Here is a 17,960-nt window from a genome sequence, read left to right on the forward strand (position 1 = left end):
TTCTACTGTGGAAAGATTTTTTTTTTAACAGTTTTACTTATTTATTTATTTATTTTGTGAGGGAGGTCAGCCCTGAGCTAACATCCATGCTAATCCTCCTCTTTTTGCTGAGGAAGACTGGCTCTGAGCTAACATCTATTGCCAATCCTCCTCCTTTTTTTTTTCCCCCAAAGCCCCAGTAGATAGTTGTATGTCATAGTTGCACATCCTTCTAGTTGCTGTATGTGGGACGCGGCCTCAGCATGGCCGGACAAGCGGTACGTCGGTGCGCGCCCGGGATCCGAACCCAGGCCGCCAGTAGAGGAGCGCGCCCACTTAACTGCTAAGCCACGGGGCCAGCCCATGTGGAAAGATTTTTAATGATGTAATCAATTTAAAAAATAGATATAGATCTATTGAGTTTTTGTATTTCTTCTTGAGCCAGTTTTAGTAATTTGTCTTTCAAGAAATTTGACTGTTGTTGAATTTATTGGTATAAAATTATGATAATCTCTTACTAACCTTTTAAATATCTTTAGGATCTGTAGAGAGGGAGGTGAATAGTATTTATGTCTGGAAGTGGGCTTGCTGCTTTTGCTGTTAGCCCTTTAGTTGTGGGGGTAGGGGATTCAATCAGTCTACTCAGGAGTTGAGCTGAGTTTGAGTTTTGTTGTTGCTGTAGTTATCTTCAGTGCACCACCAGCTTGGGACTCTTCTCTTGTTACCTTGTGTTTAGGGTGGGGGCTGGGGTGCTACAGGGTTTTTTTTTTTTTTAATGTTCCTTTTCCACCTTCAGCTTTGGCCTTGCCTATGCACATGTGCCTCAGAGGGGCTCTCGCTTCACAGTCTCTCCTCCCTTAGCAGTAGACTCCTGTTACTTATTACTTGGTGCTTGCTAGCCTGGTGGGGGTGACAGGAGCGAGGAGTGGGGAGGTATCTTTTTCTGAACCAGCCTCAGTCTTGGGCAGGTCATGTCTTCTTGAGTCTCGTGAGCATCTGGTGGAAGTCCACGCAGAAGAGCCTGTGAGTGGGTGCAAACTCTCCTTGTTTCTACGGCTCCTAGGGGGTCTGCTAGCCCCTCAAGCTAGCCCACACTTTGCCTTTAGCAATTTGCTAAAAATTTAGCTGGATTCCTTTTACCCACATGGCATGCTACAGTGCTTCCTCCTGGGCTCTGTCACAGGTGAGCCAATCTTCACATCTTGTCCCTTCTTGGAAGGGACTTTTTTTTTTTAGATTGTAGAATACTTCATTGTCATGAGACCTCTGGTCTCTGATGGGTTTAAGAATAGGGATGATTTTTTAGTTTATCTGGCTTTTCCTTGCTATTGGGGGGTGGGTAGAGTGACACTCTCCAGCTTTCTACATTCTAGACAGAAACAGAAGTCCCAGCAATTTGATTATGGTGTGGGTAGGTGTTTGTTGTTCTTTCTCAGGGTTTGTTGAGTTCCTTGGATCTGTCAGTTTATAGTATTTATCAATTTAGGAAATATTTCACACATTTCTTCAAGTATTTTTCTGCCCATCCTCTCTCTCCCTTTTTTCTGAGACTCTAATTACATGTATGTTAGATCATACACAGGACACTGAGGTTCCAATATTTTTTTTTTCCCATCTTTTTTTTCTATCTGTGCTTCACTTTGGCTAGGTTCTATTGCTAGGTTTTTGATTTCACTACTCTTTTCTTCTGCATTGTTTAATCTGTGAATTTCTTCATTTCAGATTTATATCATCTGTTTCTCTTCTCATTTTGTTTATGAACCTCAATATATTTAATAACTTATTTAAATTCCCCCCAAAGCCCCAGTAGATAGTTGTATGTCATAGCTGCACATCCTTCTAGTTGCTGTATGTGGGATGAGGCCTCAGCATGGCCGGAGAAGCGGTGCGTCAGTGTATGCCCGGGATCCGAACCTGGGCCGCCAGCAGCGGAGCGCGCGCACTTAACCGCTAAGCCACGGGTCTGGCCCGAGTCTTGCTCTACTGTATGCAGCTTACTATTTAGCCAAAGACTCAAAGGGATCCTTATGCAGATTTTTGTGTAGTTTCTCCACAGTTGGTACTCTGCTCCACAAATTTTAGCCAGATTGCTGAACTCTGTGAGCCCCCATGCCCTGTTTAGATTCTCTTTCCCTGCACTGCGTTCCAGAAAGTGCCTCTTAGCAGATCATAGGGCTTAGCACATTTGCTTGCTATCTCTCAGGGTTCACTGACCTGTATTGCCTATTGTTCAGTGTCAGAAAACAGCTATTTCTTATATTTTGCCCAATATTCTAGTTGCATATGGTGGGAATGCCAAGTTGTACTTGTTAATCTATCATGGCTGGAGTGTCATCTGTTTTTTGTATAGCTGGTGTTTATTCTTTTCAAGACTTGTTTTATAAAGGAAGCCATCTTTTTTTAAAGAGGCTATTTTATTGAGATATAATTGATACATGATAAACTATACCTATTTAAATTGCACAATTTGTAAGTTTTGACATATATATTTATACATACTCATTAAACCATCATACAAAGTAGTGAACATATCCATCACCGCCAAAAGTTTTATCAGGCCCGTTGGTAATCCTTGCCTGCCCCTCTCTTTGTCCCCTCATTCCCAGACAACCACTGATCTGCTTCCTGTCATTATAGATGAGTTTGTATTTTCTGTAGATTTAGATATAAAGTAGCATATCATACAGTATTTTCTTTTTGGGGGATTTTCTTTCACTCAGTATAATTACTTTAAGATTTATCCATGTTGTTGCATGTATCAATAGTTCTTTTGTTTCTTTCTTTTTTTTTTTTTTTTTGTGAGGAAGATCAGCCCTGAGCTAACATCCATGCTAATCCTCCTCTTTTTGCTGAGGAAGACTGGCGCTAACATCTGTTGCCAACTCTCCTTCCCCTCCCCCACCAAAGTCCCAGTAGATAGTTGTATGTCATAGTTGCACATCCTTCTAGTTGCTGTATGTGGGACGCGGCCTCAGCATGGCCGGAGAAGGGGTGCGTTGGTGCGCACCCGGGATCCGAACCCCCAGATTGAGCCGCCAGTAGTGGAGCGCGTGCACTTAACCGCTAAGCCACGGGGCCGGCACAGTTCTTCTGTTTCTTATTGCTGAGAAGCATTTATTTATGTGGGTATACCATGGTTTGTTTACCCATTCATCTATTGATGGACATTTGGGTTGTTTTCAGTTTTTGGCTATCACAAATAAAGCTTTTATAAATGCTTGTGTACCATTTTTTATATGACATTTATTTCCTTTTCTCTTGGGTAAATACCTAGAAGTGGAATTGCTAGATATATGGTAGATATATTTAACTTATTTAGAAAATGCCAAATTGTTTTCCAAAGTGGTTATACAATTTTACATTCCCATCAGCAGTGTTTGAAAATTTCAGGTCCTCCACGTTCTCACCAGAATTTGGTATGGACAGTCTTTTAAATTTTAGGCATTTTAGTGGGTATGTAGTAGTATTTCATTGTGGTTTTAATTAGCATTTCTCTACTGACTAATAATGTTGAGCATCTTTTCATGGCGCTTCTTTGCCTTTTGTATATTTTCTTTGGTGAAGTCTGTTCACATCTTTTCCCTGTTTTTTAAATTGGGTTGTTTGTTTTCTTATTGCTGAATCTGAGAGTTCTTTATATATTTTGGATATAAGTCCTTTATCAGATATATGCTTTGGAAAGATTTTCTTCCAATGTGTGGCTTATCTTTTTATTCTCTTAACAGTTTCTCTTGAAGAGCAGAAGATTTTATTTTATTTTATTTTATTTTATTTTATTTTATTTTATTTATTTTATTTTATTTTATTTTATTTTATTTTATTTTATTTTATTTTATTTTATTTTATTTTATTTTATTTTATTTTATTTTTTGGTGAGGAAGATTGGCCCTAAGCTAACATCTGTTGCCAATCTTCCTCTTTTTGCTTGAGGAATACTGTCCCTGAGCTAACATCTATGGCAATCCTCCTCTATTTTGTATGTGGGACACCGCCACAGCGTGGCTTGACGAGTGGTATGTAGGTCCACACCTGGGATCTGAACCCACGATCCCAGGCCGCCAAAGCGGACTGCATGAACTTAACCACTACACCACCGGGCTGGCCCCAGAAGATTTTATTTTGGTGAAGGCCAATTTATCAATTTAAAAAAATTTTTTATGGACTCCGCTTTTGGTTTCCTGTGTAAGAAATCTTTGTCTAACCCAATATCACAAAGATTTTCTCCTACCAGTTTTATAATTGTAGGTTTTACATTTAGGTCTATGATCCATTTTGAGTTAATTTTTGTATAATATGTAAGGTATGGATCCAAAGTTCATTTTTTAGAGTTTGGATATCCAGTTGTTCAAGCACCGTTTGTTGAAAAGGCTATCTTTTCTCCACCACATTGCTTTTGAGCCTTTGTCAAAAATCAGTTAAATGTATATATGTGGGTATATTTTTGGATTTACTATTCTGTTCCATTGATCTCCTTGTCTGTCTTTACACCAATACCATAGTGTCTTGATTATTGTAGCTTTTTAATAATTCTTGAAATAAGGTAGTGTTAGCTGTCCAACTTTGTTCTTCTTTTTCATAGGTGTTTTGGCTATTCAAATTTCTTTGCATTTCCATATGTACTTTAGAATCAGCTGTTGATTTCTACAAAAAAGCCTGCTTGGATTTTGCGTAGGGTTGCTTTAGAGGTGTGGTTCCGTATGAGAGCATTGACATCTTAACAATATTGAGCCTTCCGAAACATAAGCAAGCTGTATTGGCTCATTTATTTTTGTCTTTAGTTTTGTTCAGCTATATTTTGTAGTTTTCAGTGTACAGGTCTTTCATGTCTTTTGTTAGATTTATCCTTAATATTTTTTATGCTGTCATAAATGGTAGTTTCTTTTCACTTTATTCTTTTTGTGTAAAAACACTCTGTGGTGGCCACAGCTGGAGCCTGGTGCTCTGCACAGAGACTCTGGTGTTGGTCTTTACAAGATGGCCAATGAATTTCTGATAGGGAGACTTGGTGAACACAGTCTCTTTTCAGAGGTTGAGGATAAGATAGCTGTAGATCTTGGAGATGGCCTCAGAGGTGGCCTTGGCAAAGTCGCCCAAGATGGCAGTGCAGCCCCTGGCCAAGGTGTAGCAGTTGTCATTACCTGCCATGAGCAGCTTCATGGGCACCGGGGCCAAGACAATAGCACTAGGTCTGGGTGAGAGGATGAAGCATACCAGCAGAGTGGCGGCATCCTGTCACCTTGCAAGGAACTGTGTGGGGTTTGCCAGTCTTGTTCCCCCAGAAGTCCCACTGCACAGGACAATGGAGAGCTTGACCAGGATGCTGGCCCCATGGTTGGCAGTGGTTACCTCCTTGGAGCACTTAGCACCCAGACTGACATGACTGTTAGAGTCCCCAGTGGCAAGAAGGACCTTGAACCTGATCCGCTGGCCAGCACTGTTCTGCTGTTACACAGGCATTAAGGGACGTCTCCAGAAAAATGTTAGTGATCTCAGATGTCTCGATGGGCAGGAAGAAGAGCTAAATCTCCTCTAGGGACTTGATCTTCATGTCCTTGATCTGGGCAAACACTGATAAATTGCTGGTTGTAAGAGGGGAAAAAAGGGTTTTGAAAGTGTGTTTATGTGGAGTTTTTTTCATTGTTGACTGCCAGTGTCTATCCTCTTCAGCCTTCCAGCAGTCTGTCTCAAGTTGCAGGTCACTGGTATGATTTTCAGCAAATTATCCCCTGTGGTCTGACTCTGACAGGTACTAGAGGCACAGAGGAGGCATCAGAAGGAGAAATCTGGCATCATACCTACCTCGCCAACACCCTACACCTATAACAAGGTAAGGAGGAGATACTTACCATCACCCCTCAGGTAGAGCCCCTCTTCTAGGAGGGGTTTCTGGTCCTCTGGGTATATGGCCAATTCCATTCTTAAGCCCTTAACATTCCTGCCCAAAAGGCTGGAAGTAGCCACACATGCAGAAGAGTATTTGGAATTCAAGTTTTTGTCTGATGAAGTATGACATGAGGTTCTTACCAGTTTAGGTTTCGCAGCAAGAACCAAGGGCTATGGTCACTTGTAGCTTATTTATTTGGCTACCTGTACAGTCCAGTGACCACAATTAAAAGATGTGGTTGTCTTGCTTTTTGGAGGTAGAGGCTATTTCTGAGAACATCCCATGGCCAGTTATGGTACCATTCTTTCTTACATAAAATATCCAACTTAGAACAGTGTCTAGTACACATAGCAAGTGCTCCTAAGTGTTACCTGATACTATCACAGTTCTTAATATGTAATGTACACATCAAGCATCTCTGTTCTAAAGCACAGGGGTTTAGAGCCTCTTCCTGGAGGTCCTAAAGTTGCCGAGTAGATCAGAAAAAAATGATGCTGCTTGGGGACTCAAGCCTGGATATAGATGACAGAGAGGGAGCTGAGGATGATAAAAAGGCAGTAAGTGGCTCTTCCTGGGTCCCACACTTTAGAGGGCCCCACATATTCCTAACACACACATGCATACATATCAAAGAACACACAGGCTCCTCTGCCCCTCAGGACCGTGCACTTGGTACTGGCACAGCGTGACCAGAACTGTAAACATCTACCTTCATGATTAACACTGTTCAGTCCCCAAGTAATCACTGCTCCACACCTTCTTGCCCTACAAACTCAAAACTATAGGCAGCTGTGCCCTTATGTGGTAAAGGGTTGAGGGCTGTGCTGATTACAGTATCAGAGTCAGAAACTACTCCTTGCTTCCCACTGCAGGCAGGAATTGAGTGCTAGAAGCTCTTAGATAACAGATTAACTTACTCGCTAAAATCTCCTCAGCATGAATGCAGTGGGTTCTTGTATGATATATTATTTCCCAGTACTATTTTTTTCTTCTCTTCCTGTTCCATTTTGTGATTGTAGTGGTACTCATGAATTAGCATGGCATTCATAAAAATTAAATACTGCAGATAAGTAACATGTTGAAATAGTAAATAGTTCATGTTACTTTTGAATGTGTATATATAGTGGTCTAGATATAATCTTTATATTGGCAACTAAATAAAAACTGAATGCTACATTTGCAGATAATTTTTTATTTTTTTGGCTGGGGAAGATTTGCCCCGAGCTAACATTTGTCGCCAGTCTTCCTCTTTTTGCTTGAGGAAGATTTGCCCTGAGCTAACATCTGTTGCCAATATTCCTCTTATTTTGTATGTGGGTCGCCGCCACAGCATGGCTGATAAGTGGTGTAGGTATGCGCCTGGGATCCAAAACTGGGCCGCTGAAGCAGAGCACACCCAATTTAACCACCAGGCCACTGGGCTGGCCCCTGCAAATAATTTTTTAAATTAAAATATATAATAAGATGTAATTAAATTTTCAAAAATTAAATAAATACATCAACCTTAATTGAAAAAAAAAGAGGCAGTAGGCTGGGAGACTTGCTCTGGCTTCACCACTATTTGGCTGCATGACGTTGGTTAGGTCACTTGGTTTCACTCTTGACAGATGACCTTACAGGTGATAAGATCTCTGTAATATCAGTTTCCTTGTGTAGAGTGAGAGATTTGAACTATCTTTAAGACTCCTTTTCACCTCTATAATTTAATAATTATGTTCTACTGCATGGGTCATGTCATCTACAAATATCTATTAGTATGATGGCAAAACATGGGTGAGAGTACCTGAGACACACCATCTTCCAGGTTTCTCTCAGAGCAGAGCACACAGCTGTGGTGTGAGGAAGAGTGTGTGGACACAGTGGCAGGTTCCCTGGGCCACCCTTTTCAGGCAGACACTGCTTTTGTCCTGCAATTCAAGAAAGGCTTGAATTGAAGCCTCTGAGGACCCAGTTTCCAGGGCAGGTGGAGCTGCATTTAACTAAAATAGGAGTCCTTTATTAATAATCATGTCTGTCTTTATTAATAGTCATGCTGTGACTACAGGCCACAGAGTCACCTTTATACCTACAGATATTGTAGTTGGTGGCAGTTTTCTTTCTTTCAGAATATCTCCCCCAAGAATAGTGTTCGGTCTTGCAAATGGGCACAGTGAGTCCTTTGTGGCCAAAGCAATGCTTTTAGACCTCTTCTTCCCTCCACTGCCTCTCTGATCTGTGTCAAATTGCTTTGGGCTTTACGAAATGACTTGTGCTATATTATGGGGTCAGCCTGCCTGTGTCTTAGCTGCTTTATTCCTGCACTCTCAACCCAGCCCAGGTTGACAGAGTACATGTTTTACAACCAGTAGGCTTATATCTATTACTTCTCTGACTGGGGACAAAGTATCCTACACCTGTACCCAAGGATCAGATAGCAGCTTGGGCCTAAGCAGTGAAAATAAAAATGACTCTTTATTTTACCCCAGACTGGCTTGTATGCTGGTGTATATATATGTAGTGTTGGTGGCATATAAAAAATATGGAGAGAAAAGTTAGTTCTCTTAAGACTTACTCAAACTTTTCGGGTCTCTGTTAAGTGATTCTTGGAGATATCAGCCTGTGTATGTCAGGGCCTATTTCTGGGCTGGTCCTTGGGGGCTTTATTTTGGGACTGTGCCTCTGCTATGAGTGACCATTTTCTTTTTGCTTTCAGAGCTGTGACTTGTGGTCCCTAGGGGTGATTATCTACGTGATGTTGTGTGGATACCCTCCTTTTTACTCCAAACACCACAGTCGGACTATCCCAAAGGATATGCGGAGAAAGATCATGACAGGCAGTTTTGAGTTCCCAGAGGAAGAGTGGAGCCAGATCTCAGAGATGGCCAAAGATGTTGTGAGAAAGTGAGTCCCTGGGCTGCTGGGCGGGGAGGCCAAGGAGGCCTTAAGGTGGTGGAGCACAAGGGTGTGTTGGGTAGAGAAAAGTCATTTGTTTCTCAGGCATGCTCCTTCCCATTTTAGCATCACAGAAATCTTATCCCTGGAGCCTGAGATGAGACTTCTCAGTGTCCACACCTTGGTGAAAATGGAGCTTTGCTTCCTCCTGTTGCATTCCTAGAATTTGTTCCCAGGGTTGTGAACCCAGGTTCCTCGGTAGCCAGTGACTCTGTGAGCATTAATTCAGGACCTTAAATGGTAAATCCCCCAGTGTGCCCTTCTGGCATGTAAGCCAGTCATCTGGGATGGACATGACACCAGGAACTCAAGTGAGGTACTAAGACGACGACGACTCTTTCGGCTTTTCATCTCTTGGCTGCTGTGGGAGTATATGATTGATTGTGTAGGGTCTGGACTCCGCTCCTCAGCCTTCCCACTGCTAGGTGGTTGCTCTGACATGTATTAAGATGGGAAGATATAGAAGAATTAGGGCTAGTGAGTTGATGAGGGAGAGCTGACATTCAGAGTCCTTTGGTAGCTGGAGGACTAGGTAAGAAGTCAGACCTAAATCTGAGGTGTATTTGTTTTTCCCGCCCTCCTGTGGGAGGCTCAGCTGCCTGGGACTTGGGCGCTGTTCTGATATTCCTACTGCTTGGTCTTCACTGAGCAGTTTCTCCTTTTTTGGTTTCAGTTTCTTCATCTGTATGCAATGAAGATAAGCATTAACTGGGAACTGTCTCCTGACAGTACAGCTGTTTCTCTATGGGGATCACTCCCTTTCAAAAGTGAGCTTGTCCTGTTGGTTAGGGGCATATGTATATATATATAAAGAAGGACTAGTTTCTAAAATATACAAGTAAAAGTTTTTTATGAGAGCAGAGGTAATGATTAAATCATCCTCTGTCTTCCCATGCTATCTGCATGCTGTATTCTCAGCTATTTAACCAAAACATCAATATCCTCCAAGTGGTTCTCTGTCAGTTCTATAGAATAGATTTCCTGTCCCTAGAGCAACATTGATTACCTTTTTTCAGCTTTGGGATTCTTTTCCAAATAATCTTTTCTTTAGAATCTGAAGCTTTTTTTTCAGAATGATCCAGAAGGTTGCAGAGAACCTGAAAGAGCAAGTAGGCATGTTGTCCTGACTCTGACATTTGGAATAGGAGGATATGTGGTTGGAAGGAGGTGCTGTAAAAAGCCCTGGGAACGTGCTGAGGTGAGCTAGGAATTGTGTCAGTATGAATGGACAAGAGGTAAAGAAGTATGATCAAAGAGCAGCAGGACAGAGCAATACATTAGGCTTGGAAAGAAGTGCCATCCCCTTCTCAGAGACTCTAGAGTTTTAGCTTTTGAATGTCTTTAGAATAAAGGGTTCATGTCCTGCTATATGGTGACACATCTAAGAGTTTTATCCCAAGTAGTAACCAGATTTTCAGAACCGCATGACCCCTCAACTAATTTTGCAGCCGTTGTCAGCCAAAAGAGCACTTTGAGTCCCTTTTGGAAATTAGAGCCCACTGTCCTAGAAACATCACTATAGAGATTCAAAGTCTCAGGAACTATAAGTCATATGTAGGATTACCTCATTGAACCTAGAACTCAGTCTGAAGTATCACTGGATCAAGCCTTTTACTACCATTTTTATCTCACTGTCTGGTACAGAAAGGACCGCCCAGGGACACAGTGCCCTCACAACTAGTGGTTAGGGATTTGAACCCCACCCCTGCCCTGCAGATGGAAAGTCTAGGTTTGTAGGCATTGGTAGAAAGTCAGAAGCTGGAGCTGGTTAGAGCCAGACCAGACCAGAACTTCCTGGCCTTCTGGCAGCCCTGTTGGCCTTTTCTCCACAGGCTCTTGAAGGTCAAACCAGAGGAAAGACTCACCATCGAGGGAGTGTTGGACCACCCCTGGCTCAACTCCACCGAGGCCCTGGATAATGTGCTACCCTCTGCTCAACTGATGATGGATAAGGTTTTGAATGATGCTTATTTTGTTGGCTGAAAAGGCATGTGTTGAGAAGGCATGCTGGGGCTCAACTCAGTGAGGGGTTAAAGGCAAAACAATGCAGAACACTCAGTCTTTCCCAGAGAAACATCTCTGGTTTCCTGAAAATCAGGATTGGAAATAAAGTGTTTCTTTCTGTAAAAGAGCAGATCAAGGCCTAGTAAATATACACTAAGGAAACACTCAAAGGAATATCCTCCATATTTGTGCTTTGGGGTTGGGGGCACAGAGCAGTATAGGAAATCCTCCCTTCCCCCAAGGGGTTTAAACAAGACTCGTTTGAAAGACCAATAAACACGGAACAAAGAGGGAACATTTCAGACATGAGAGCTTTGCATGCTAAATTTTCTGTGAATGCTATGGGAATTCAGAAAAAGAGAACATCTTTGAAGGGCTGTAATTAGGGAAGGGTTCTTGAAGAGAAGGCAACCCCCCTCACATTTATTAACTATTGTGTGGCAGTTTCTGAGCTCTTTCACATGTTTGGCCATGAGCTGGCCTTCACGAATTTTAGTAGACAGTTTAAATGCCCAAGTGTGGTGAACAACATGAGCAAAATATTAGAAGCTAAAGTGCATCAGTGGGAAAAACAGCCTGGCTTCATTAATGGGAAGTTGGTGAGATAGGTGTGGCAGGGCCAGGCTTTGAAAGTAGAGAGAGGGGTTTAAGTCTTAGTAGGATGTAACTGAGAGGCCATTGTAGATTTTTGATAAGAGATTTGCCACAGGGAAGGTATTTAGGGATGGTCAGCCAGACTTGCAGACTTGCCAACCTCAGACTTCTACAGTAACCTAGAAGCTAAAGGGTGGCTCTGGGAGCAGAGAAGTAGAGATGAATAAATAGGCTCAATATTTTTGAAGACAAATTTCTACAATTTTTGGTGACTTGCTAGATATAAGGGGACAGTGGGTGGCATATGTGGTGATACCATTGACAAATAGAGGGAAATCAGGAACGAGACTGGTTTGGGTAAAGGGACGTCTCTTAGGTTTTAGATACTGTTGAAGGTGGCAGATGGACATTCAAATGGATGAGATCTGTGGTGTGGGACCAGAGTGTGGCTGAGAGGTAAAGACAGTAACACAGACTTGAGTGTTACTCTCAAGGGATGGGGTTGAAGGGTGAGAAAGAATAAACGAATAGGAAAAAAGAATGCTAGACCTCCCTTAATTTAGCTGGAGTATGGGAGAGAAAGGAGAGCTGGAAGGAACAGACTTCTCTGCTGTGTGGTTGTCTTCCTGGTTTAGATATGCTCAGTAGGCCAGGAGTGGTTTGGTCAGTCCAAAACCCAAAGGGATTACTTGGATCCTCTGGTTGTTAGCACATGGTGGTTACACTGTGGCTTTCCTTAGGATCTTGGAAATGAAGAAATAAGATTGCCATCTGGAGTTACTTTAAAATTAATGCATAATGAAGCCAAGTATGGCTATGTAGAATCTTCTTAATGAGAAAGAGTGGTTCCTAAGTCTACAAGATGGAACTGCAATGTGACAGTATATTCCTGTTTTTAAAGAAATGATATGGTCAACTTTGGAAATGTAGGAAAAAGAGCCACATATGCAGATGTTGAATAGTCTCTATCTAAGCCCTCCCTAGGAGATGGAGCCTGAGCTCATGACCTTGAGCTGTTTCCATCTTTTTGGTTGAGCCATCACTGATGAGGAGATAGATGTGAGGGTCCAGGGTAGTGTAGACCGGGCTGACCATTACATTCCCTTCATTGAGTTCAAACTCTTCCTGATCTAACTGCATGCTTACCAAGGAACTATTTTTTTTTTGGTCTTTTGTTGTTGAAATTCAAACAATATAGAAGTATATAAAATAAAAAGCAAAAGTTCCCTTTCATTCCCCTGCCTCAGACTCACCCCTCAGAGGTCAGGTAATCTATGGCTTGATGTATCCCTTCCTGATCTTTTTCTGGGGAGACACAGACATACTCACAGAATTTGTCCTTTTTTTAAATACAAAAGTGGGATCATCTTGTTCGTAAGAAGTTTTCTGCTGATTATTTGCCTTCCCTCATTGGTCTGCCCCTAGTGAAAGCACGCACTGGTCATAAAGACACAGACTTCAAGAGTTCTAGACTCCACGATAGTTATTTCTCATTGTAAATTAATTGACTGGCTTATAGATCAGTTCCTAAAGGTTTACCACGCTCAACGTGTGAAATGGTTGGGATTCTGAGCTTCAGGGCTGAGGTGACTGTCTACACTGTGGGGCCAGTGAATAAATGCCACTCTGGGAGGCTTCTCAGGTAGTAGCCTGCCAGCCTTTCCCTGTTGTACATGTACGCCTCTCCTTACACTTGCCCTTGCCAGTGACTGTGAGCAGGAGCCTTGGTAGTATTTCTTACTTGCCTTTGTGCCCCCTGCAGAGAAGAAGGGCTAGCTAACTGTTGTGTGGCCCTTTTGTTGCCCTGGTATTCCCTGGGCCCTGCTGATCCATGGGGAAGAGTCCTCTGCCTTACCTTATGCTGTTTACTGCCAGCATAAGAATGAAATTGCCTTCTTAGTTCTTTGAGCCTCTCCTCCCACTTTCTTAGATTGGCTTTTTAGGTGCCCATAAATGAATGTGGAAAAACTGACGACAATGTTTGCATTCAGGCGGTGGTTGCAGGAATCCAGCAGGCTCACGCAGAACAGTTGGCCAACATGCGAATCCAGGATCTGAAAGTCAGCCTCAAACCCCTGCACTCTGTGAACAACCCCATTCTGAGGAAGAGGAAATTACTTGGGTAACTGAGCTTATTTCATCCATTTTCCTTCATGGCTGATGTGGCTGAGTGTAGGGTTCTAAAAGGTCAGCCAGGGCTCTGCCCTTTTTCTGCCTCTTAAGAAGATGGAAAGGATGAGCTCTTTAAATAGCATCAGAAGTTGGAGATACTCTATAGTTAATTATTTTATCTGAAAAATCTGTTGCCTTATGTTTAGAGTTAACATCTGTTGAGAGTTGGGTTTTGAGGTCTCACCTTGTTATTACCTCTCTCTCAAACTTTTAAAGCACCAAGCCAAAGGACTGTGTTTATATCCATGACCGTGAGAATGGAGCCGAGGATTCAAATGTTGCCTTGGAAAAGCTCCGAGATGTGATTGCTCAGTGTATTCTCCCCCAGGCTGGTAAAGGTCACGCCATTTACGAATGCTCTGTGTGTGTGTGTGTGTGTGTGTGTGTGTGTGCGCGCGCGTGTGCACACAAGTGCACATGCACATGATAAAAGGAGTGGTTTAATTTGAGGTTGTCTGTTTCATCTTTGTGTTATAAGAAAATAAGTATATAAATTAGTCTGTGCCCACTAAAAAGAGTGGACAGTGAGTGGGAACTCAGAGATGTGGTAAGTTCTCCCCCTCCTTTGGTTTTCTGTGAAATTTCTAGTTGAGGTTTAATTGCCAGTGTCAGGCACAGCATATAATTTTGTGTTTTCTTAGTTTGTTAACGAGGGCACAGGATAGAGGATGGAGAATAGAAATTGTGGCAGGGTCAGGATCAAGTTGGAAAGGTCAGGAAACATCATTTCCAGAACCTTTAGAGTGCAAGGCTGTCATTAACTTATGAATATAAAGAGAACACCTTCCAAGTTCAGAAGCGGCCCCTGCTGCTATTCGTATCATGGGCAGAGTGTGACTTATACATGGGTCCTTTTGAGTGACAGCTTTCTTGCAGTATGTTCTCTCTCCACTCATTGGGGTGTGATGGGCTTTTCTCAGCAGATTTTATTGAGATGCTTCAAGAAGTAGGCCAGAAAACTGTTAGGTTGACCTGTCTTCCTAGATTCTTTGGGTTTTACGAGAACTCACATAGTGTACCTAAGATAGCCTTCCAAAGTAGTAAGAAATGAGCCTAGGAGAAAGAAGGGAGCCCACTCAGCCTTGTTCTTCCTTCCTCTCTTAGTCTCTTCGGTTAACCCGGTGTTTTTGCTCAGCAATAGAGTCTGACACTGCCTATTTCCCATTCCCCAGTGCTAAGACTCTGGGGCCATCAGAGGATTTGTGTGAGACTGTCACAGTGAAAGAGCTCAAAGACTAGAAGTGGTCTACGTGTAATGTAGGGACTAGCACTAACGACAGTGTCTGGTAAAGTTTGCACTTTTAATCATCACTTCTCAATAAGTTGAACATCATGTCCTTCCATCTGTGACACTAAAATCCCATAATGCTGCAGAAGAACGTAACTTCTTCAATTTTATCAATAGGAGAGAATGAAGATGAAAAGCTGAATGAAGTAATGCAGGAGGCTTGGAAGTATAACCGGGAATGCAAACTCCTAAGAGATACTCTGCAAAGCTTCAGCTGGAATGGTAGGAGCCTGAACTACTCCTTTCCCCAGGAATGCAGAAAAGTGATTATGTATAGAACATGTGTAGGATCTCTGGGGGCCAAGCCAGGGCTGTTTTCAGACCAAGTGAGGCTGGAGAGTGAGTGGAGTATTGTGGGACAGGGGATTAGCCCTACATTAACTGCCCAAGCATGTCTGGACATCTGGCCCTTTCACTTGTTTTCCAGAGTTCAGATAAATTGTGTGCTGCAAATTTAACACTGCAGAGCCCTTGTCACACACCACTTGGGCAAAAAACCCCTCAGATTTCAGAACTCCTCCCAGATACCTGGGCTGTTGACTAGGTCATTAAGGAGCAGTATAGTCTGAAGGGGAGAAAGAGGGCAAAGTACAGGGAGTCCAACCTGCTGATCTACTTATCTTAGAGAAGAGCTGTTTTACCAAAGAGTAGAGAGTTTGCCAGATCTGCTGCTCACTGAATTTTTTTCCCCAGGCAAACAAAGTAGAGATGTATTTCTTGAACTGCTTTTTGTATTGTCTTTCTATTTAGCAGACTAAACTAAACTTAAGCTCCAGGATGCTCAGAGAAGGGAGCAAACTCTTTGACTTCATTGCCTGGCTTGGTTCTTGGACATGAGAAATCCAAAGTACAAGCCTGGCCATTCCCATACTTGGAGGAGATTAGCTTCCCTGGGATTTTTTTTTAAGATTTTGAAATATCAATACAGAAAAGTGATCACTCTTGAAGTGTGCACTTTGGATGAATTTTTAGAAAGTGAACACTCCCCTGTAAGCAGCACCTAGAACATGTAGTGGAACGTGGGCCCTCTTCTAGTCACTATCTCCCATGCCCAAGAGTAATCATGATCCCGATTTCTAGCACTATAAATTAATTTTGCCTGGTTTTGTATTTTAGGTAAATAGAATCAGACAAGTCTGTGTTCTTTTGTGTCTGGCTTCTTTTAGTCAACATTATATTTGTTGACTAAATCAATATATATATTTGATATATATATATCTGTTCTACTGTTGAATGGACATTTGGGTTGTTTCCAGGTTTTGGTAATTAAGAAAAGGCCTGCCAGGAACACTCTTGTGTATATATTTTGATGAACTCATTTCTCTTATGTACCTAGGATTGGAATTGCTGGTTCATGGGGGTATTCATTTGTTTGGCTTTAGTAGGTACTGCCACTGGTTTTCCAAAGTGGTTGTACCAATAATACTTCCACTAGCAGTGTTTGAGGGTTCTAGTTATTCTTCATCCACAGCAACACTTGCTATTGTCTATCATCTTTTTTATTTTAGTCATTCTGGTTATTATGTATTGGTATTGAAATGTCATTTTACTTTGCCTTTCCCTGATGATGTTTGAGCTTAAGCACTTTTTAAATATTTATTGGCTGTTTAGATTTCCTCTTTTGTGAAGTGCCTCTTCTTCTGCCCATTTTTCTATTGAGTTGTATCTTTTTCATAGATGTGAAGGAGTTCTTTATTCTGGATACGAGTCCTTTGTCAGACATACATTAATACAAAGATCTTCTCCCTCTTTGTGGTTTCCTTCTGTGCTGTTGTAGTGAAGATTGGATGAAACTGCTCAATTGCTACCTAAAAAATGGGAGATCTGGGGCCGGCCTGATGGCGTAATGGTTCAGTTTGCGTGCTCTACTTTGGTGGCCCAGGTTTCACAGGTTTGGATCACGGGCGCGGACCTAAGCACTGCTCATCAGGCCATGCTGTGGCAGTGTCCCACATACAAAATAGAGGAAGATTGGCATGGATGTTAGCTCAGGGACAATCTTCCTTACCAAAAATTAAAAAAATTTTTTTTTTTAAATGGGGGATCTGAACTGCTTTTGATCAGTGTTGGGGATGGTTCCCCACTTGATGAGGGTGAATTTGATAGTGGTAAGGTATATTTTATTGGGTCCCTGTCAAGAATCCATCACCTCCCAAACAGTTTGGAAACTGACATTTTTCTTTCTTGGGTTTCAGGTCGTGGATTCACAGATAAAGTAGATCGACTAAAACTGGCAGAAATTGTGAAGCAAGTGATAGAAGAGCAAACCATGTCCCATGAATCTCAATAATGACAGCTTCGGATGTTGTTTTTTAACAATTTGAAATATTATTCTTTAATGTATAAAGTAATTTTTATGTAAATTAATAAATCATAATTTCATTTCCACATTGCTTAAAGATACTGTATAGATTTAGATACAGGATTTACTAATAGTATAGTTCATTTATTTGTTTTTAAGAAAAGCTCAGTTCCTAGAGATACACTATGACTTTAGGACTGTTTAGTCATAAGTTTGTAAGATGACAGATGGTATTGTCAAGCAAGATCTTTTTTTTTGTAGTAAAGTATACAGAAACCATTTGCCAGCAGTAGACAAAGGACCAACTATACTGACCTTTCTGCTTAGTAAACAGTTGAATCAAGTACTGTGGAATCTGGTTTCAATTGCCCTGTGTATTTATTTTCTTTACTATCAGTAGATTAGCTCTGGTGCCAAGAAATTTTCGTGGATCCATGTTGCAGACTGCCTGCTGGAACTCACAGGATGCCAACTCCCATGATGGAAGAGGCAGGGAGCTGAGCCCTCATTTCTCTTGTCCCTAATTCCCTAGGGAAAAGTGATAACATTTCTTTTTTCGTCATATTTTTTACAGGGTATTGGTGTGTTTCTTAACTCTAATGGGATTATCTTTTGAGTTTATTCTTTTCATGTTTAACCAGAGCTTCAGATTCCCCTCCCCTAAGGTCCTACTTTGTCTTCTCACCTTCCCCACAGCCCTCACCAGCTCCATTGCTTCTTATTTCCTTTCCCGTTCTTCTGGCCTCCTCCACGGGATGATTTTTCTGAGAAAGTTACATATCATAAAAACTGGACCATTGGATTAG

The 17,960-nt window shown here is 41.8% G+C and overlaps 1 protein-coding gene and 1 pseudogene across 5 annotated transcripts in view; one reads left to right on the forward strand and one right to left on the reverse strand.

Moving 5' to 3' along the window:
• Nucleotides 1-17,497, forward strand: part of MAPKAPK5 (MAPK activated protein kinase 5) — a 42,617-nt gene extending 25,120 nt beyond the window's left edge. For 2 of the 5 annotated variants that reach the window (XM_058531437.1, XM_058531435.1), the window contains 7 exons: nucleotides 5,726-5,806; nucleotides 8,556-8,743; nucleotides 10,627-10,747; nucleotides 13,384-13,514; nucleotides 13,781-13,902; nucleotides 14,970-15,074; nucleotides 17,048-17,497. In XM_058531437.1, coding sequence (XP_058387420.1) covers nucleotides 5,726-5,806; nucleotides 8,556-8,743; nucleotides 10,627-10,747; nucleotides 13,384-13,514; nucleotides 13,781-13,902; nucleotides 14,970-15,074; nucleotides 17,048-17,142 — 843 coding nt within the window. In that variant the 3' untranslated portion in view covers nucleotides 17,143-17,497. Of the gene's footprint in view, nucleotides 1-5,725; nucleotides 5,807-8,555; nucleotides 8,744-10,626; nucleotides 10,748-13,383; nucleotides 13,515-13,780; nucleotides 13,903-14,969; nucleotides 15,075-17,047 lie in introns of those variants that run through there. The other 3 variants (XM_058531438.1, XM_058531436.1, XM_058531439.1) reach the window with 2 other exon arrangements.
• LOC131398025 (small ribosomal subunit protein uS5-like) lies at nucleotides 4,862-5,696 on the reverse strand (annotated as a pseudogene).
• Nucleotides 17,498-17,960: the final 463 nt, after the last annotated feature.

This window comes from Diceros bicornis, chromosome 35, assembly GCF_020826845.1.
Source record: "Diceros bicornis minor isolate mBicDic1 chromosome 35, mDicBic1.mat.cur, whole genome shotgun sequence".
Taxonomy (NCBI): domain Eukaryota; kingdom Metazoa; phylum Chordata; class Mammalia; order Perissodactyla; family Rhinocerotidae; genus Diceros; species Diceros bicornis.